The sequence below is a fragment of the Crotalus tigris genome, unplaced genomic scaffold (assembly GCF_016545835.1).
Source record: "Crotalus tigris isolate CLP2741 ecotype Arizona unplaced genomic scaffold, ASM1654583v1 scf7180000018317.730465, whole genome shotgun sequence".
NCBI classification, from domain to species: domain Eukaryota; kingdom Metazoa; phylum Chordata; class Lepidosauria; order Squamata; family Viperidae; genus Crotalus; species Crotalus tigris.
In genome coordinates this window covers 573838-594328 of record NW_024096938.1, presented here as the reverse complement: position 1 = coordinate 594328, position 20491 = coordinate 573838, and the positions used below count along the sequence as shown (strand labels likewise).

The window sequence follows — 20491 nt, the reverse complement described above, 5'->3', positions numbered from 1 at the left end:
AAGTAAAGACAGGCAGTTATTATGACACACACACACACACACACACACACACACAGAGAGAGAGAGAGAGAGGGAGAGAGAGATACAAACAGACACAGACATATCGCAAATTCTTCTGTGCGATAGGCTGGGCATACCTCGCTCTCACAATGGTTCCTCATACCATTTAACCTTCCTTTATCAGCTTTGCTGCCCCTCTCTGACTTTTTCTGGGCTCCCAGCATCTTTTTTGAATCGTGGAGACCAGAATTGGACCCCGACATGATCATTTCTCGTCTTCCTTTCATGTTGCCCCTCGGTTGATGCAGCCCAAGACTGCCCTGGTTTTTTGGGCAGCTCCACCTGATCCCCCCCCTCCACTGCCAGGGGCTCTGGGTGGTCTCCCCTCCCCCTCGCCTGCGCCCCTCCCCCCAGGCCCAGGTAACCCTCCCGCTTTTCCCAGCCCCCCCTCCATTTCTGCCCCTCCCCCCAAGAGGCGGAAAGCCTGGAAGGGGATTTCCTGATGGAACTTTCGCTTTCCTTTCCCCCGCCTGTCCAGCCGGTTGCGCCTGGACCTTTGCCTAGCAACAGTAACGACATGGGCACAGGTTTTTTTCTACTGGTTGAGCTTGACCAATCACCCGCTTCTGGTCTGGTTTGTTGCGCTGTTGAGCGTCCGGAGCGCGTCTTTTTCTGCCTGCGACTTCTGGAGAGCGGATCGCAGTTGGAGGATCGCGGCCAGGATGGCGCTGCGCTCTCTGTCGCTCCTGGTGTTGGTGGGGGTCGCCCTGCGGGAGAGCTGCCTCGGTGAGTCCCTTTATCTCCTGGTGGGGATCCATCCAGGAAATCTCTCCTTCCCTCCCCCAAAGATTATTGCCAGGAAGAGAAGCCCGATTCGGTCCTCTTTCGAGTCCGCTCCCCCTCTGGCCCCTCTCCGAAGGGACCCCAAAGCGCGGATGGGACTTGGCTGCCTCCCCCCTCCCCCCCAGGAGAGCCCCTCTGGGAACGGGACAAGGGGGGGGCCTCCAGAGGTCAGTCAAGTCTACCTGGGCGCCCCCGAGCGCGGTTCTTTCCCTCCCCCAAAGTGGAGGTTGTGGGAAAGCGGCGTTTGCAGGGACCAGGTCAGTTCCCAAACTTCCTGGCTGCCTTCGCACAACCCCTCCGCCTGCCTAGTTGCTCCTCAGAGAAACTCTCAGTGCAGCAGCTTTTCCAAAGGCATTTCCAAAACTGCCAGGATCTGAAGGATCAGAGAGGCTGGGCTGGAGGCAGGAGGAGAGAAGCCCCTCTGGGTGGGGAGCCTGGAAGGAAGGCCTTGCTTGGACACAGACAGGCCCCAACTGACCGGCCCTTCCTGACCTGAGGAGGATTCGTGATTGTGAGGACGCCCAACCTGCGTTACGTTCACACCTTTCTCCTCTCAGGCAGACTTCAGCCTCCCTCACTGCTCAGCCCCACGAGGGGAAGAAGCGGGTTCTGGATCACTGAGGGGCCGATCCCCCCTCCTTCTGTTGGAGAAAAGCTCTGATCCGTTTGAAATTTTCCCAGAGCAGGAAGTGGATCTGGGGATCCCTCTCCCAAAATCTCTGAGAAGCCGCTGGGATTGTGGGGAGGAGCAGGAAAAAGGAGGCCGAGGCCTTTGCCTTGGGAGACTGGGAAGGACTGGGAGACCATACTGGAGGGACTGGGCAGTGGGACTACAGGTACTCCTCGACTTACAACAGTTCATTTAGGGACCGTTCAAAGTAACAATATCATTGAAAAAAGTGACTTATGACCATTTTTCACACTTACGAACATTTTAGCGTCCTCATGATCACTGTGCTGGTCAGAGTATATAGCTATCTGGTCAGAGTATATAGCTAGCTTTGGAATTAAGAACTGTCTCATTAAGGGAAAGCCTTCTTGGTAACGTAGTTTATGTTACCTGGTCATATCTGTGTTTGGATTGGCCACTCAGAGGGACTTCTGTTTAATTACGGGATATCCTGGCTATGTGCCAGTCAGCGAGATCTCTATGAAATTCAGCCACGAGGATTGTTACCTTCATTAGTATGGAAGAAGCTAATCTTTTTTTACCTGTGTGATGGGTCCAGATTACAATCTATATCTCAGAAGAATATCTACAGTAACTGTGAGTTAATGTCTTGAGGATGCCTGATAATAAAGTAATTTGCATGAATCCCTTCCGTGGAGTTAATTCTGCCTGTATCACGTAATACAGAATAAGTTACGTGACCAGGATTTGGATGCTTGGCCACTGGTTCACATTTATGTTGGTTGCAGTGATCCCATTTTGCAAACTTCTAACAAGCAAAATCAATGGAGAAGCCAGATTCACTTAACAACGGGGTTATTAATTTAACATCTGCAACGATTCACTTAACAACTGTGGCAAAAAATTGTAAAATGGAGCAAAGCTCACTTAAGAAATGTCTCACTTAGCAACAAAAATGTGGACTCGGTTATGGTCGTAAGTCGAGGACTGCCCGTATTTATTTCTCTGGGGGGCTTTGGAGGTCCTGCCCTTTTCCATGCAGACCCAGGTTCTGCCCAAATAAATCCCGTGAAGGATCCTGAAAATGATCTTTAAGCTCTTTGGCGCCCTGGAAGAATTTCTGACCTGAGGAGCTTTCAGAATGGAGACCCAGAAGGGGCCTTGGGGATTTCCATCAGCTGAATCGATTTCCCAGCAGCCTTTTATTCATTTTACTTTCTTTTAATTCTTTTAATCCACTTACAAGCTGTTGTTTTTCTGTTCCTTGGGCAGCCTCAGAGTCTCTTCCATGTTTGTGTTTTGACAATGAAAACTAAACAGTGACTTAATAGTGATTTTCTTTAGTCCTTGTTAGTCACGTTTAGCATAGTTTTATGTCTTGTGACTTTAGTCTGTCCTCCAATCCAAGGAAGGGCTGAAGAAACTTTGATGCTGCTCAGATGGGAGTTTGCATGATAGAAACTGAAATAATGTTGTATGTTTGCCAGAGGGGCTTTAAAGGTGACAGGACCCTCCATACAGAGGCTGAGTTTGGGAAGAGGACCACAGCAGAGCCCCCCCCCCACCCAATACTGGAGTTGGCAGCAGGAACTCCCAAGCAGCCTCAGTGGGGGCAGGGGGTGGGGCCAGGGTGGAGAGGCCCCGTGGGTTTCTTCCGGGTGAGGAAAATTCTGGGAATTGAAGTCCAAGTGGCTGAATCTGAGAAATTAATTTAGGCCTTTAGGTTGAGAGTCACTGATCATGTGAAGAGTTGGGTAGCTATGATCAACCCCCTCCCAAGCTTTGTGGAAGGCCTTGCTGGAAGGGGGGAGTGTGCAATTGGGGCAGTTTGGGGGACCCGACATTCCCCTCCTCTCTCACACCCCACCTTCTCTGCCCTCCAACCCTTCAGCCCCCCCCCAGAAGCTGCTTTTCTCCCTCTCAGTTGTTCCCTGCTTCCACCTCTTGCCTCCCCTTCCATCCTCTCCCCCTTCCTTTCCCCCCAGCTCTCTCCTTCTTCTTCTTCTTCTTCTTCTTCTTCTTCTTCTTCTTCTTCTTCTTCTTCTTCTTCTTCTTCTTCTTCTTCTTCTTCTTCTTCTTCTTCTTCGTCTTCTTCTTCTTCTTCTTCTTCTTCTTCTTCTTCTTCTTCTTCTTCTTCTTCTTCTTCTTCTTCTTCTTCTTCTTCTTCTTCTTCTTCTTCTTCTTCTTCTCCTCCTCCTCCTCCTCCTCTTCTTCTTCTTCTTCTTCTTCCCCTTCTTCTTCCCCTTCTTCTTCCCCTTCTCCTCCTCCTCCTCCTCCTTCTTCTTCTTCTCCCCCCAGAGCCTCAGATTGGGCCTCCATAGGATGAGGGTCCTTGACTGGAGCCCCTTAACTCTGCCCCTCTGGGTCCCTTCCAGGTGCCTCCTCACACTCCCTGAAGTATTTCTCCACCGTCATCTCAGAGCCCAGTCAGGGGCTGCCCCATTTTGTCTCTCTGGGATATGTGGACGGTCAGGTCTTTGTTCACTACGACAGCAACAGCCGGAGGATGGAGCCTCGAGTCTCCTGGATGGAGAAGGTGGGGAAGGAGGATCCCCAATACTGGGATTGGAACACCAAGGCAGCCCGTGGCAATCAGGAGGAATTCAGAGGAAACCTGGAGACTCTGAGGCTTCGCTACAATCAGAGCGAAGGTGAGTGATGGGTCGGGTGGCTCCTCCTGCCCCATAATCCCCTCCCCAGGAACCAGAGGGGGGAGAAAGGGGGGTCCCTTCAAAGGGAAAGGCTGCATCCCCACATTTAAAAAGGTTTTTAATATGTTTATTCTGTTTTTAAAAAGTCAGTATAAGCTTGTCGTTGCCTCCATAGCTGATGTTTTCTGCCAATTGCAGTTAATAAAATCATTTTTTAAGTTCTCCCTCTATCTCTCTGTATATCGATAGGATGTGGATATGGATATAAACTGAGTTAAAAGAGACTGAAATCTCCCCTCCCCCCATGAAAGTTGGAGGGTCCTGGCCTTGGTGGATCCCCTGCTGTGGGGGAGGGAGGGGATCCCCTCCCGGAAAAGAAGGAGGTGGATCCTAAGGAGATCCTGGGGGAAGCAGGTCCCTGTTTTTCTGTCTGTTTCCACCCCAGAGAAATGAGAGATCAACTGCAGATCCACCTGGGCTGACTAGATCCCTCTCTTTCACCTCTTTCTGGAGGGATGAGGGGGGCCCAAAATGGCAGGAGCTTCTTCTCACCCTCCAGGTGGAAGGAGAGGCCAGGAGGCCAAATGGGGCAGGGGGGGCTCTGGGGGGGTGAGCACAGGATCACTTCCAGGATCCCCCCAATCTTGAGGGGAAAAAAGGACAGAAAAGGAAGAAACCCCCATTTGGGGCCCTTCCTGAGTCGCTCAGAGCGCTGATGGCTTCCCATCCTTGGTCCCTCCGGCTGGACTCCTGCGCTGCCCTCTTGGTGGGGCTGCCCTGGAGGGGGGAGGCCTTCTTTAGCAGCCCCCCCACCTTTCTGCCATCTTTGGGGCAGAAGATTCACCTCCAAGGAACCTGATTTAGGGGAGAGATTGGAAGCAAATATCTGTGTCACCAGAGGCTGCTTTGGGCTGAGGTAAACTTTCTCCACAAACATCAGCCATTTTCCCTCCTTTCATCCCAAGGAGGTGCAGCCCCCCTTCTTCTGCCCTTTCCTTGCCCATCCCCCCCAGGCAGACACCCCAGAGATCTGCCTGTTCTGCCCCTGATCCCCAGGATCGCCCCAGATCCCTCCAGGCCCCCTGCTGGCCTCTCAGGGGAGCAGAGCTGGACCCAGAGGGCTCCCCCTGGTGGAGAAAGGGGGAAGGAGAGCGGCCAGAGTGGAGGGGAGCCTCTTCCCAGGCCAAACAGCCCCAAATGTCCCAACCTTCCCTCCAAGGGAGGCTGCTTCCACCCCCCCCCCCATCCTCTGGGTCGCCCCCTCTGGACCTTCCCCACCTCCCTCCTGCCCTTTTTGGAGGTCTGGGGACCAGAACTGCACCCGATATTCCAGATGTGGTCCCTCCCTTGATTTACGCCAAGGCTTTGTGACATTAATCTCTGTGTTTTCAATACATTTTAATGATCTCTGATATCCTGTTCGCTTTTTGAATTTTTTAATATAGTTTGTATTGAACCTTTTCAACAAAAGATATAAACTAATAGAAAGTAACATAAAGGGAATAAAAGAAAGAAATCAAAAAGAAATTAAAAAGGACAAGAAAAGAAAAAAATTGGAGAAAAAAGACATAAAGAAGTGGCTTCTGATATTCTTCACAGCAGTTAAAGATATAAATATATTTTAGCCTCTCTAAAGCAGCCTTTCTTAACCTCTTGACCCTGGAGGAACCCTTGAACTATTTTTCAGGCCTCGGGGATCACCTGAACATCCAGGCTCAGAGATGGGGCAGAATTGTTTCCTGCGTAGATCTCTAGAGATGCATTAACAGCGTTCTCACACTAATAATAAAACTTGCCTTTTCAATGTGATCCCTGTGCTTTTGTTTTTGCAGCACAAATATTAAATTCTGTGCCAAACTTGCAATGAACAAAAATAGATTTCATCTTCAACTGAAGTAAGACGGTTTCTGTCTTAGCTTTTGATGCTTGTGAAATAGGACAGAGCTGGTTCTCAGAAGTTGAAAACTGCAGCTAGATTTTCAGTACCTTCCTGTGAATGGCAGGAGACTCTTCTTGGGCAGAAATCCAGAACCTCTTTTTTCCCCTGAGCAGATCAGGGAATCTCCTCTCGAGAGCAGGATCAGACTCAGCTCAGGAGGATCTTCCTCTCCCTCCAAATGTTCCTTTGTGGCGCTTCAAGGCTTCATTCCCACATTGCCCAAAAACATGGTTTCTTTCTGGTTAGCCCAAAAAGGGAGCCAGCCTTCTGACTTGGTGATATTTGTGAACATAGATCAAGATTTATGGTCACAGGGATCCTTGCAAGCTTCTTTGCAGATCGACCAGGTTCTCTCTGAGGCCATGAGATTCTCAGTCCCTCTTTGTAGCTGCAGATTCCTGCAAATGTTCCCTCTCTGGGATCCCTTCCTTTCCCCCCAAGTGTCTCCCCAAGAGAGGAACTGCAGAAGGAAAGATGGAGGAGGCTCCCTCCCTCCGTTTCTTCTGCGACTCCTTCTTTTCTCGGTCTCCCTTGGGATCCTCCGCTGGCTTTTCCAGCTTCCCTTTTCCTGGGGAGGTTCAGGGGCTCCATCCTGGGAGGGAGGGAAATGCAGGGAGGCAGGTAGTGATGGGGGCTTTCTTTCCCTTGAATGTGAGGGAGGAAATGGGGGAGTCAGTGCCTGTGTCAAAGTCCCTGCAGGGAAGGGTGTCTGTGCCTATCTTGAGGACTCCCCAAACCATCATCTTCTTCCTATTTCAGGCCTTCACACATTGCAGTTGATGTATGGCTGTGAGCTCCAGGCTGATGGCAGCAAAAGAGGGTTTATGCAGTATGGATACGATGGGAGGACCTTCCTCGTCTTCGACAAGGAGACCCTCACCTGGGTGGCTCCCCAACCCCAGGCCCAGATCACCCAGAGAAAATGGGACGCTGATCCAGGATATAATCAGAGACACAAAACGTACCTGGAGGAAATCTGCATTGAATGGCTGGAGAGGTATCTGTCCTACGGGAAGGAGACGCTGCTGAGGACAGGTGAGCCTCTGGATGCAGGCTGGATTTTCCTCCTTTATGGTTGGATTTCTTGAGCACATTCAGCCACTTTGGGTTCCTGGTCTGAAGTCTGACTGCCCAGGAGGGAATCCTCCCCTCCCCTTCCAGCCCCTCTCCATGACGCGGGAAGCCCTGATTGGTTCCCCTTGCCAGGCCGCCATTCCATGGACCAGGAAACGCAGCCTCTGCCTGGCGGGTGTCTGGGTGGATCAGGCAGGAGAAGCTCTTGGGGTGTCCTGTTCATTCCCCACAGTGAGGCAACAAGGGCACTTGGGTTTCTTCAGTGAAATCCCCATTAGTCAAACTGTAGTCAAGTGTGAGGGGCTCCCTTAATTTCCCCCCATTAACTCTTCTTCTCCCCACATCCCGCAGGGGGCTCCTTCCCTGCCTTGCACCTGATAGTGCACCTCTCTCACCCACCACTAGGGGGCTCCATATCTACCATTAATAAGACATCCTCAGTGCCCCAATTGGGCAAAAAAGGCCAAAGTTGAGGGGTTCTTTTCTTCCCAAAGTTTCTGTGGATCTTTCTCTTAAACCCCAAACAGGTTCCCTCCATTCTGATCTAGTGCATCTTTCCTCAAAACAGCCCCCTCCCCACCTTCAGGAACACCCCCTCATCCCACAAGCTCAAAGTATAATAGTTTCCTGTGATTTGCTGTTATGTTCCCATCTAGACAACCTCTTCCCACTGGGTCGACCCCTTCCCCTCTGGGCTCCTTGACCCCCCCTTCCCTAGTATTAGCTGTATTAGTTGTAGGGAGAAACTTCTGTGTTGTTGTTTTGAAAGGGAACTTAAAAGAGCAGCTCCACTTTCCCTCCCCTGAAGGAAACAATCCAAGATCACTCAGAGTTCAAAGCAGCCAGAGAGGAATTTCCTTGGACCCTCAATTTGCTGCTGGAGGTTTTTCAGGCTGAGTCCCTGGGAAGGACTCACAATCCGGAGTTCTTGTGGTTGAGGATTTTCCAGATCTGGAGCATTTCCTAAAACTCTTGGAGATGCTGCAGGTGTAGAGTGGGAAGTAGTGGGAAATTTTCCTGCCCTGTCCAAGTGTCCCACCCACCTTCCAGGCTCTGGAGAGGCTCAGAGCTAATTCCGGGGGTGCCGTTTCTGCAGAGCCCCCAGAGGTGACCATGAGCAGCAGGATGGAAGTGGAGGATGGGATGGAGATGCACGTCTGCCGCATGCATGGTTTCTACCCAAGGGAGATCGAGGCCTCCTGGATGAGGGACGGGGAGGTCTGGCTGCAGGATACCCGACGTGGCTCCGTGGCCCCCAACGCGGATGGGACCTTCCACTCCTGGTTCAGCATCTGGATCGATCCCAAAGAGAGGGGCCGCTATCGGTGCCACGTGGAGCACGACGGCCTGCCGGAGCCTCTGGACGTGGCTCTGAAGGGTGAGAGGCTGCAGGAAGGGAAAGGCTGGGCTCTTGGGCAGGCTGGAGGGCTGTGGGAGAGGAATCTGACCCCCAGATGTGTCCAGATGTGAGCATACTTGATCTTTAAGCCAGGGCTTTTCAACCAGTGGTATGGGTACCACCTGTGGTACATTGGCACCTGGCAGATGGTACGTGACCATCCTAGAAAAGTGGTAGCAGGGGAGGGGAATGAGCTGAACCAGTGGCAGCACCACACAAGCCTGAGCGAGAGACGGCTGGAGCTGCAGGGCTGTCAGGGCTCAGCGGAAGCGCCAGGATCAGTGCCGCTTTCCAGCTGATCGGCGCTTCGGGACTGTCAGGGCTAGTAGAAGTGCCAGGATCAGCGCCAGGCTCCAGCTGGAGCTCGGCGCTGATCCTGGTGTTTCTGCTGAGCCCTGAAGAAGCACCAATCAGCTGGAAAGCAGCACTGATCCTGGCACTTCTGCCGAGCCCCGAAGAAGCACCAATCAGCTGGAATGTTGCAGCCTCTCCAGGGTCTTGTGATGCTTGGCAACTGATTCATATTTATGACGGTCACAGTGTCCCAGGGTCATGTGAAGTGACCAAAACCTGCTGCAACCACGCAGCAGATGGGAATAAAAACCAAACACCCCCACCCCACCCCCGCTGACAATCCTCAACAGAAATGCTCACAACAATGGAAACCTCAGATAGGAGGAAGAGCACCGCCGGGCGGGCAGGTGTCTTGCTCGGCTGTGACTTGGGGGGCATTTTTCAGTGCCATTGTAACTTCGAACAGTCACTAAGCGAACTGTTGTAAGTCGAGGACTACCTGTACTTTATCACTTTTTTGCTTTTTTTTTTTTGGTCATCAAGTTTTTGACACCTTGCTAGGCGACTGGTGGTACTCGGATACTGCTATATCCTAAAAGTGGTACAATGGGTGAAAAAGTTGAAAAGCCCTGCTTTAAGCCACTGATTTTTCCAGTGTTTGAAGTTGGTGAAGCTGCAGGGACCAGACCATAGAAATGGCTTCAGGGGATGCAAAGGAAACTCCAGAATCCCCTCACAAGAGCTGGCAGATCCTGATGAAATCCTCTTAGATCCTCTGTTAGCTTCTGTCCCTCCCCTCTTTCTGGCCTCCAGCAGAAAAACAGCAGAAACAGATTTGCTTTTGTTTAAAATTCCTAAAGTACAAGAATCAGGAGGTGTCTGGTAGCCCCTTTTCTGAAGACAAATTTTGACTAAAATGGATGAATTGCATCCCACTTCAGGAAATGCAGAGAGTGGCTGGACTGATGCACCAGGAGTTCGAAAATGGGCCACCAAGTCTTGAGTTTTTCCCCTCAGAGACTAACACGATTTTCCTGCTTTTTAAAGATCAAAATATTGTTTGTTGCTGCTGTTTGAAATAAATTACACATTATTTTATGTTATGATATGGGAATTCCTGAGGCTCAGCATAAAACCCCAGAGAAAAAGCCCTTTCTCAAAGAACTCTGCATATGCTCATAACTGCCCCTAACCTTTTTTACGCTGGACTTCCAAAATTGCAGAATTCAAATTTAAATCTTTTATTAATGATTGTCATCACAATACAAAAAAAAAATGTTCAAATTTAATTTTTATGCTGATATCCCAGGCAAAATAAAATATTTGTTTTTGTTGTTTTTAGCAAGCATCAATTCACAAATGGCATGATAGCTATTCAGTAGGAGTCCTGAGTTTTGTGCAAGAGAAAATTACACTTAAAGTTCCCCTCCACAGAACTGACTCCCAAAGCAATACCACTTTATAATGCTTTGGTAAGACCCTACTTTGAATATTGCATCCAGTTTTGATCGCCACGATATAAAAAAGATGTTGAGATTCTAGAACAGGGATCTTCAAACTTGGCCCTTTTATGACTTGTGGACTTGAACTCGCAGAATTCCTCAGCCAGGCACGCTGGCTGAGGAATTCTGGGAGTTGAAGTCCACTAGTCACAAAAGGGTCAAGTTTGAAGACCCCTGATGTAGAAAGAATACAAAGAATAGCAACAAAGATGATCAGGGGAGGCTAAAACATATAAGGAACGATTGCTGGAATTGGGTATGTCTAGTGTAATGAAAAGAAGGACTAGGAGTGACATGATAGCACTCTCCCCAATATCTCAGGGGTTGCCACAAAGAAGAGGGAGTCAAACTATTTTCCAATGCACCTGAGGACAGGACAAGAAGCAACGGATGGAAACTAAGGAGAGAAGCAAACTAGAACTAAGGAGAAATTTCCTAACAGTGAGAACAATAAACCACTGGAGCACCCACAACAACATGCAACTTGGAGGCAGTTTTGGTCACCACATTACAAAAAAAATGTTGAGTGCAAAGAAGAGCAGCTAGGATGATTAAAGGCCTGGAGACCAAAACATATGAAGAACAGTTGCAGATTTTGGGTTTGGCCAGTCTAGAGAAAAGAAGGACTGGGGGGGGGGGACATGATAGGAGTATTCCAGTATTTGAGAGGCTACCACAAAGAGGAGGGGGGTCAACTTAATTTCCAAAGCACCAGAGGGCAGGACAAGGAACAATGGATGGAAACTAATCAAGGAGTGAAGCAATCTGGAATTAAGGAGAAAATTCCTAACCTTGAGAACAATAAACCAAATGGAACAATTTGCCTTCAGAAGTTGTGGGGGCTCCATCACTGGAGGCATCTAAGAAGAGACTGGACAGCCACTTGTCTGGAAGGCTTGAGCAGGGGGTTGAGCTAGAAGACCTCCAAGGTCCCTTCAAAATCTGTTCTTCTGTTTCTGCCATTTCTGGGACCGTCCAGAAGTTGGATGTCACCATATTCCATTTTTCATGCTGAAGTTCTGGAAGCACAAAATATAATTTTTTGCTATTTCTGGACTGGCCAAGGAAATGAAAGTGTATATTTTAAAAAAAGGCTAGGTCAGTGATGGCAAACCTTTTGGAGACCGAGTGCCCAAACTGCAACCCAAAACCCACTTATGCATCGTCGGGTGCCGGGTGGGTGTGGCCCATTGAGTGGGCGTGGTTGCGGTGGTAACAGCAGACTGGGTGGGACTAAAAAGTTCAATCAATCAATTCCAACTTTGCAAGATTTTTTTTCCACGAGAAGTTGAAATTGACTGATTGATTGAACCTCTCTTTTTCGTACACAGCGTCAGAGGCCTAAAGCGAAAAGTTTTTATAAAACCCAGCTGAAGGCCTAGGACTGGGGCGACGGCGCACGTGCCCACAGAGAGGGCTCTGAGTGCCGCCTCTGGCACCCATGCCATAGGTTCACCACCACTGGGCTAGGTGATATGAGCTGTTTTACTTTAAATAATTAAAGGCAAACACTCAAACTGAAGAAAAACATAATGTACAGAGCCGCCCAAATTATGACAAACTGGGGCAGCCTCTAAACAGAACAAAAACTGTTGTTTAACAAATGTTATTGTATTGTTCACCAATATTGAAGTTTTTGTTTTGTAAGCTGCTGAGAGTCACAAGGTGGCAAAGGGCTGCTTTGGAGTGGAAAGCTATCGGTGAATTCAGCTGCCTTCATGCTGGGCTGGGGAGAGAAGGAGGCAGCATGAAGAGGAAACGTCCCCTAACGGTGGTTAGCAAGCAGCCTTCATGCTACCCTTAGAGGGACAGGAAGAGGAACCCATAGAAGTTTTTAACTTTGAGAATTTCCAGCTTTCGCTATTTTAGCTCTCTCCCCCAATTGGGATGATTGTTTTGGGCTCTCCTTCAATTATCTGCTTTTTCTCCCAATTCAGAACCAAAATCCAACCTGGGGCCCATGATCGGCCGAGTTGTGGCTGGCCTTGTCCTGCTGGGTGTGATTGTTGGGATCTGGTTTGTCAGTAAGTATCCTTTTCTGGGTGATGGAAGGAAGATGGGGAAGTTCCTCCCAAGTCTCTCCCTTTGGGAAGCTTCTTCCGGGCTTCCTCCTGTCCTGCTTTCCCAGCCCTCTTGGGGAGCCTCTGAGATCTCAGCCTCTTTCTGGGACTCCAGTCTTGACTTGGCTGAGTCTGAGGTTGGGACAGTCCCATCTTCTTCTGTGTTGGGAAGAGGCATCCCAGCTCCGTCCTTTTCAAAGGCTTCGGTGGAAGAGCAGCAGACAAGGATTTCCATGAGAATCTTCCTCCCCTCCCAGCTGCTGCTGCTTCCCCCCTTTCCCTCCCTCCATCTCAGAGGCAGTAGGTCTCTCTTGGGGCAAATCAGGAGATCCTTTTGGTTTTTGAAAATCTTTCTGTCTTTATTAATGAAGCAAAGTGACTGCGAATTGTCTGCTGAAGGTATTCCTCCCAGAGAGGGAGAGATTGAATGGTCTCTGGAGGATTCTTTGAGCTTTCGCTGATTTTTGTCTTTGCAGAGAGACGTCATGGGGTCCTCAAGGAGAAACCTCTGGGACAAGGAACCCTCAAGAAGATGAGATGACCCAGCTGGTGGAAGGTCCCTCTGTCTGAGAAGCTGCTCTGTTTCCCAAGTGGGCGGAAAGGAAAGGTTCGGTGAAATGAGAATCAGAAGCTCCATAAAATTTGGGATCAAAAGGGGGCATTTTGAGAGACAAGGAGCTTTGGGGGATACCAAAGCTGGATCTCCTCTTGGTCTCCCATCACAAGGCTCTCTGAGTAGGAACTGGTTGGAAAAAGAGACTTAGGAGCCATGTGTATCTTTTTAGGTCAGCTCTGCCCTCGGGCTCAAGAATTGCTGAACTTTTGCTCTGTATTAATACACATATAAATTTTAGGAATTCTTTCCTGGGCCTTTTAGCCCAAGCAGTCTGGTTCAAACTCTCTCCACGTATTTGTGTGTCTTTGATTGTATGTGTGGGAGAGAGGGAGGAAGTTGGAGTCAGAAAGAGCGGAGTTTCTCCATCTATCAGCCAAGAAAGCAACACTCGTCCTTTTCTTTTTCTTTTCTTTTCCTTTTCTTTCTTTTCCAGCAAGTGACAGAGGATCCAGCCAGGGTGAGTCGGAGGGAGCTGCTGCTGCTGCTGTTTGAGCCATTCTATCCCTTTGCCAGACTTTGGGTGGGGGGGGGAGAGGAAAAGTGGGAGAGTCCCCCAGTTTTTAAAAGCCCCCCCTCCTCCCCCCATTAATTCATCCTGCCTGTGTTCCCTCTGCGTCTGGGTCTGCTGAAATAATTAAAATAGAGTCAGTTTGGTTTAGCGGTGAGGGCACCAAGTGAGACTTACTGGGAGATGGTGAGTTCTAGTCCCACCTGCCAAGAGGAGATCGGAATCTTCCCTCTACAACGGGGAGGGAAAGAACAGATTTCCTGAGGGTCCCGCAATCCTGGATGGAGAGGGGGCTTCTCTCCCCTCCTTGAGCCCATCTGGGAATCCCTCCTTCCAGATGCTGAAGGGAGACCTGAACCCATGAACCCTTTTGCCTTTGTCTCTGGAGGCAACGTGAACTTGAGTTGGATTTGTGTATTTGAGGGGAGGCATGGATACTTGTGGGGCAGGTTCTCGCCCACCTAGGAGCCAGTTCCCAGCCCTGCCCCTCCCCTCTTGTAAATCCCACCCAGCTGATCCCTCCCTTGAGGCTGCTGCTTCTGCTCCTTCCCTGGCTGATCTTTGCTGATTCCTCAGCCTGGACGGTGGGATTCCTTCTCTGGGCTCCCTCCCAGACTCACCCTGCCTGCTTTTTCCCTCCTCTTTGCAGCCGGAGTGGACAGTCCCAGCATGAGGAGGGAGGAGAGAAGAGGGGGTCGGCCTGCTTCTGAATTAAGCCGGGTTTAGAGCGAATGGGGTGAGGGACAGGAGGAAGAGTTGCTGGTTTTACTTTAAGGGAGGCTGATCAGTTGTTAAATGTTCCTCATACTTCCCGGGATTGAAAGGGGAGGGTTTTTTCTGTCTCTTGTGTTTTTTTTTTATTATTATTAAAAGTTTTACAAATTTAATACAATATAAACCCCTCCCACCCCTTCCTCCCCCTCCCCCACTTCCCAGAGCTGATTACAGGGTAACAAATAAACAAACAAAATCTAACTAACATTAACCAACTATACTGTCAGTCAAAACCGAAACACACTTTAACTCCTTTTCAAAAGAAGTATTAGCAAATTAAAAACAAAAATAATAATATAATTAAAACTATAGATAATTATCTAAAATCTACTCGTATGCAAGATAATACTTTTCAGTTTCATATTTCTTTTGAATATAATCAATCCATCTTGTTTTTTCTTTGTATACGTAAGTTGTATAAATGCTATGTACAATGTTTAAAAGAATCTTCAACAAAAATTATTTCTGTAAAAAAAAAGTGTACCTTCTTAGATTTCTGCCGTTAAAGTAGTTAATGTACTTCAATATTTAACTTAAACATTGCACTAATTTGACCATATATTTGACCATCCAATGTTTGACCAATAATTAATCTACCAAATACAGCATTCAAACACTGAATTTTTCCAGATTGCCATGTATGGATTTTCATGCTTTAGAAAAATGGAACATGAGATCAATTCCGCAGCCAGGCTGCTACCTGCTTAACAATTGCACATGTATTGTAAGTTTGCCAAAATAGTTTGCTGAAAATAAATGCTATTTTTTTTTTCTTCTCACCTGAGTTGCTGTCTGTTTGAAGAGATTGGAAACAGGAGGAATTTTACTCTACTTGTTGCTCAGAAAGACCAATTTCGTTTTGAGTGGGAGGAAGGGGAGGAACCAAGGCAAAACCTGGAAGGAGAAAGAACTGGGGGGGTGGGCTCCTGTGTGCTCCTTGGGGAGGAGGCAGCCATTTTGCTCCTGGGTCTAGATCTTTCTCCAGCATCACCAGCTGATCTTCCGCAAAATGGCCGCTTGGTCTTGGTTCGGTGGGGTGGTTTTTCCCTCAGGTCCACCTTTGCCTCAGGCTGAGGGCCGAGTGGCTGGCCTCTGAGCATCATCCAGCGGCCCTTTGGGAGACGGGAGCTCAGGGACCGTCCGGAGCCCTCCTGGCCCCCTTGCAGGAGGGCAGCTTCTCCTGCCTCTGAGAGATCCTCTCTGGGCTCTTCAGGGGCCCAGCAGGATGCCCTGGCCCAAAAGGGGGGAGAGCCTCGATTGATGGGAAAGACATTCCCCATATTATAGTGGATGCTTTCTGGGCAAGGAGTGGAAAGCATTGGGACTTTCTACCCCCCACCCCCACCCATTCCTTTTGGGCTTCCCAGATGCCTTCAGGAGCTCCCATTCTTTCAAACTCGGCTCAAGTTCTTACCAGCTCCAGGCCAAAGTCGGGGTGTCTGAGTTGGGAGGCAACAGCAGTACCTGAATAAAGAATCTCTTAAGAGACGAGGCAGAGTTACAAAAGGGGATGCCTGCAGTCCCTAAAATGGCGGAAGGCTGCTACAGTCTACTCAAAATGGCGGCTGGCTGAGTGCCAATGGGATCCAACTCCATGTGGCAGATGGTTTTCCTCCCCCATCTGAAGTTGGCAAACTGCCAGCCTCTCAATGCCTCCAGGAGCGTCCCAGAGTCGCACATGCATCTGCATCCTGTTTTCAGTGGTTCCTGAAAGGATTGTGTAGCTTCTGCAGCTTCTTGGCTTGAGGAAGGAGAAAGCTATCCGGCATGTTGAGTCCTGTTCCTGTTCCCGTTGTTCTCCGTTCACGTTGCCTCCAAAGCGAAAATTCAGAAAAAAGAAAAATGTAATCTTAAAATCAACTACACCCCTTATTAATCAGCAGTAATCTTTGGAAAGTGGAAGGAAGGTGGCAGCACTTGGTGCCTTCTTAGCTGAAATGATAAATGTGGGGTGTGAGATAATATTCCCTTCTTGTCTATGAAAGCAATACCAGTTTTTTGTTTACCACCTCCAAGTAATAAAATTGGGTGTTCTCTTGAACACAGTTGAATAAAAATAACATTACACTCGACTTTATATTTTTGCATATTTAATATGTACTAGCTATTTCTATGATAAGAAACATTTTCTAATCAACAAAACCCAAAGTCAATGTATCATATTTTTCTACCTCAACCACAATATACAGAAGGGGTTTCCAAGTAGAAGCAAAGTTGGATATATTCTTTTCTTTGATTAAAGCGCTTAATTTGACTATTCTCACTGCTGTCAACATGGATAACAACAAAGTTCCTTTTCTTTTTCAAGTTCTTTGTCCATTCAGCCTAAAACAAAAGTCTCTGCTTTCATTTTTATATTCATTTTGAGAATCTTACATGAGTCTTACTGCAGTATTTTAAAAACATTGTGCAATTTTTAACAAATCAGTTTATTATTAAGAGACTACAAGGAAAGGATATGATGTGATAAGGAATGCAGCCCCATTGCTAGTTCACCAGTTCCTTGAGATCCCCGAGCCTATTCACACAAGCATATTTTAAGAGACTTCTGGAAGGAGATCAAGGATGGTGATCACTGCAGAAAAGGCCGATCTCCTGGGTCCCACTAGATCTGGCTTCTTAAGAGACAAGACCCACAACATACCTCTTCTGCTAGAGCTGGTGGGCTGGGTGGATGTAATTGGGAAGAGGGGGTCTCATTCCAGGAAGGGGTTTAAAGGTCAAAACAGCACCATGAATTGGACCCAGAAGCAAACTGGCAATCCATGCAGCTGGTAGAGCAGAGGTGTAACATGTGCGTTTCTTGGGGTGCATATAACTGCCCACATCATCACATATTGTACTAGATGGGCATCCCTAAGGAAGCAGTTAAATTCTGATTAAGGTAAGGTAAGATAAGGTAAGAGAAATGAGATGAGATGAGATACAAGATATGATAAGGCAAGACAAGATAAGATACGGGATAAGATAAGACAACATGAGATAAGACGAGAGAAGATAAAGTGAGGTAGGGCAAGATGAGATAAGATAAGCTAAGATATGATAAGACAAGATAACCTTTATTGTCATTTTTTACTATGGGCACAGCAACGCACATTGATGAAATGAAATTTAGTTGCCCGCTCCAAGGTGAACACATGACACACACCTAAACATACTACCGTATATGCCGGCGTATAAGGCAACTTCCACAAGCATTAAAATTGGCGCCAAAGACGGGGGTCGTTTTATAAGAGCCGAGGTGGCGCAGCAGTTAGAGTGCAGTACTGCAGGCCACTTTAGCGGACTGTGTTCAGCAGGTCAGCGGTTCAAATCCCACCGGCTCAAGGTTGACTCAGCCTTCCATCCTTCCCGGGTAGGTAAAATGAGGACCCAGATTGTTAGGGACAATATAAATATATATACATTGCTTACTGGTGTACACCGCTTAGAGAGTGCTTGCACTTAAAGCGGTATATAAGTCTCATAAAAATAAAAATAAATATGCCAGAAATACTGGTAGTTTCCAGCGTATAAGACAACGTTCTAGGAATGCGACTCGGCGCCAAAGACGGGGGTCGTCTTATACGCCGGGTCGCCTTGTATGCCGGCATATACGGTATATACAACAGATACATACTATATACAACATAGGCATCATTAAGGAAGCAGCCTGGAGAGGTGGGGGGGTTGTGTCTGGGTAGATCAGGGGGCTCCACAGATGAGGCAAGGGGGGGGGGGGGCTGTGCCTGGAGAAAGAGGCCCCATAATGCTTGGGCAGGGCAGCTGCCTCTCCTTCCTCTGATTCCCACAGGCAAAGGCTGTCCTGAGCTGCTTCAGCCTGTCTTGTGTTTGGCTCCTTCCCAAAATCCTGGCTCAGGAAGCAGCGCAGCATCTCATTTCCCAGGGATTCTCCAGACCCACCGAAGCCGGATTCACACAGTGGATGTTAGTGGGTCAGTCATGCACCCGGGAGGTGCCTTTCCATAACCTCACATCGGGCTGTTGTTCCCAAAACTGGGTCTTAGCTTGGTGTCGAAGCCAATTGATCACCAAACCCAAGATCTGGAAAACAAAAAGACTTTTATTTTGGTACCAAGATGAAAGTGACCTCGGCTTTGAAAGCTACCGAGGCCCCGTTTACAATTTTACAGCAGTTTTTATAATCAAAGGTGATTTTCATACATCCCTCTGCCCACCCAACACATCCCTTTTCCCTCCCCCTGATAATGCATGCATAACATATAATATTAATTGGTTACCTGGATTGCAGCCCCCGAAAGTTTTCTCGTTTGCTATGCAAAATAGCTAAATGTCACGCCATCTTTGCCCACCTTAGGTCATGGGACTGTTGCAGAGCTTCTAGTTTCCTGTGCCAGCTATGTGCTTTGGGATTTTCTTATAAGTGAGCTATTCATGTACTCAACATCCTGGCTTCACAAGGGAGCCGAAAAAGTAAACGGGAGCTTAGACAGTCTGGAAGTAATTTAATCAGTTCTAACTGTGGCTGGCTTGATTCTACATAGTTCGATTAACCCAGTGGTTCTCAACCTTTCTAATGCCGCGACCCCATAATACAGTTCCCCATGTTGTGGTGACCCCCAACCACTTATACATCACCGGGTGCCAGGGGTGTGGCCAAAGAAAAGGGGAAAAAAATTGGCGGACAGCCTTGTTTGGCGACCCCTGTGAAATGGTCGTTCGACCCCAAATGGGGTCCCGACCCACAGGTGGAGAACCACTGGATAAACCTCTGGCTGGTTTGGGATTCCTTTGGCTTCCAACCTTTGCTAATTGAGAGGGAAAACTGCAAAGCTGCAAACCAGCAGGGAGCGCCAATCTCCAGCTCATCCGTGTTTCCGGAAATTCTTTGGTCCCGCCTTGTTGAGAGTCTCCGGATCTGAAAGAGGTTCGAAGATTTATATTCTGTTATGTTCTATATTTTACATTCTTGAGCTATCAAGCTATCTCCTCCTCTTCCCCACATACAGGGCCTAAATTTCACTCTGTACATGCTCAGAGGAAAGTTGACTGAAGAAGAAAGCAGATGATTCAATGAAAAGACCGTTGAATGTTTCCCATACTTTGTTCATCATAGGAAATGTGAAATCAGCTGAATTTGTTCAATCCTAATAAGAAACCAGGATTTATTCTTTCAGTCCAAGGATTCCCCAGAAGAAGCTCCCAGGGAGAGAGCAGCCATCTTAGGTTATTGTGGGAAAACCAAAGACTTTGAAGCTTCCTAAAGATTCGTGGCTTCCCCAGAGAAGAAAATACCTCTGACATTTTCCCCTAGAAAGACAAATCTTTCCCTTGAAGATGCCACGAGAGCCTTTGAGCGTTTTTCTCCAGAGCGAAGATCATTCGTGATGTCATGACCTAAACACAGAATCACAGGACTGGAAAGGACCTCAGAGGTCTTCTAGTCCAACCGTCAAATCTAGGCAGGACATTTAATACCATCCCAGTCTGACAGTTCTCCAGTCTGTTTTTGAAACCTTCCAGCGATGGAGCACTCACAATTCCAGGATGAAAATTATTCCACCGATTAATTGTTCTCACTGCTAGAAAATTTCTCCTTCTAGGTTGGGTCCCTCTTGAACAAGCCCCCACCCCTTATTTCTTCTCCTGCCCTCTGGGGCTTTGGGGAAGAAGTCCCTCCCCCCTTCTCTGGGACAGCCCCTCAAGTAAAGGCAGGCACTTATTATTACACAACCACACACAGACAGACAATCACACACCCAAATTATTCTGTGCCATTGGCTTGGCATACCTTGCTCTCCCAGCGGTTCGTCATACCGTTTAACCCTCCTTTATCACCTTTATTGCTCCTCTCTGACTCTTTCTGGGCTCCCAGCATCTTTTTTGAGTCGTGGAGACCAGAAGCGGACCCGGCATTCCAAGGGTGGCCTCACTAGTGCAGGATAAACCGGGATTCTCATTTCTCGTCTTCCTTTCATGTTGCCCCTCGGTTGATGCCGCCCAAGACTGCTCTGGCTTTTTTTGGCAGCTCCACCTGATTTCCCCTCTTCACTGCCAGGGGCTCTGCGGGGTCTCCCCTCGCCTGCGCCCCTCCCCCCAGGTCCAGATAACCCTCCCGCTTTTCTGAGCCCCCCATTTCTGCCCCTCCCCCCAAGAGGCGGAAGGCCTGGAAGGGGATTTCCTAACGGCACTTTCGCTTTCCTTTCCCCGCCTGTTCGCTCGGTTGCGCCTGGACGTCT

The 20491-nt window shown here is 48.4% G+C and overlaps 1 protein-coding gene and 1 long non-coding RNA gene across 3 annotated transcripts; one reads left to right on the top strand and one right to left on the bottom strand.

The window, feature by feature from the left end:
- The first annotated feature begins 586 nt into the window (after nucleotides 1–586).
- LOC120311122 (H-2 class I histocompatibility antigen, Q9 alpha chain-like) lies at nucleotides 587–14402 on the top strand. Of its 2 annotated transcripts, XR_005557532.1 has the most exons (7): nucleotides 587–786; nucleotides 3850–4125; nucleotides 6824–7099; nucleotides 8235–8516; nucleotides 12271–12357; nucleotides 12870–13000; nucleotides 13443–14402. XR_005557532.1 is itself a non-coding variant. In XM_039350295.1 (6 exons), exons 1-6 carry the CDS (start codon nucleotides 723–725, stop codon nucleotides 12932–12934), a joined length of 1050 nt encoding a protein of 349 aa, XP_039206229.1. In that variant the 5' UTR covers nucleotides 589–722; the 3' UTR covers nucleotides 12935–14402. The 2 variants fall into 2 exon arrangements, 1 of the variants encoding a protein (XP_039206229.1); XM_039350295.1 differs by having other exon boundaries at nucleotides 589–786; nucleotides 12870–14402.
- A 3405-nt stretch (nucleotides 14403–17807) lies between these two features.
- Nucleotides 17808–20417, bottom strand: LOC120311125. Its single transcript, XR_005557533.1, has 3 exons — nucleotides 20044–20417; nucleotides 18533–19170; nucleotides 17808–18335 (listed from the first exon to the last, which is right to left on the bottom strand). It is a non-coding gene; the product is annotated as an uncharacterized LOC120311125 (long non-coding RNA).
- Between the last annotated feature and the right edge of the window lie 74 nt (nucleotides 20418–20491).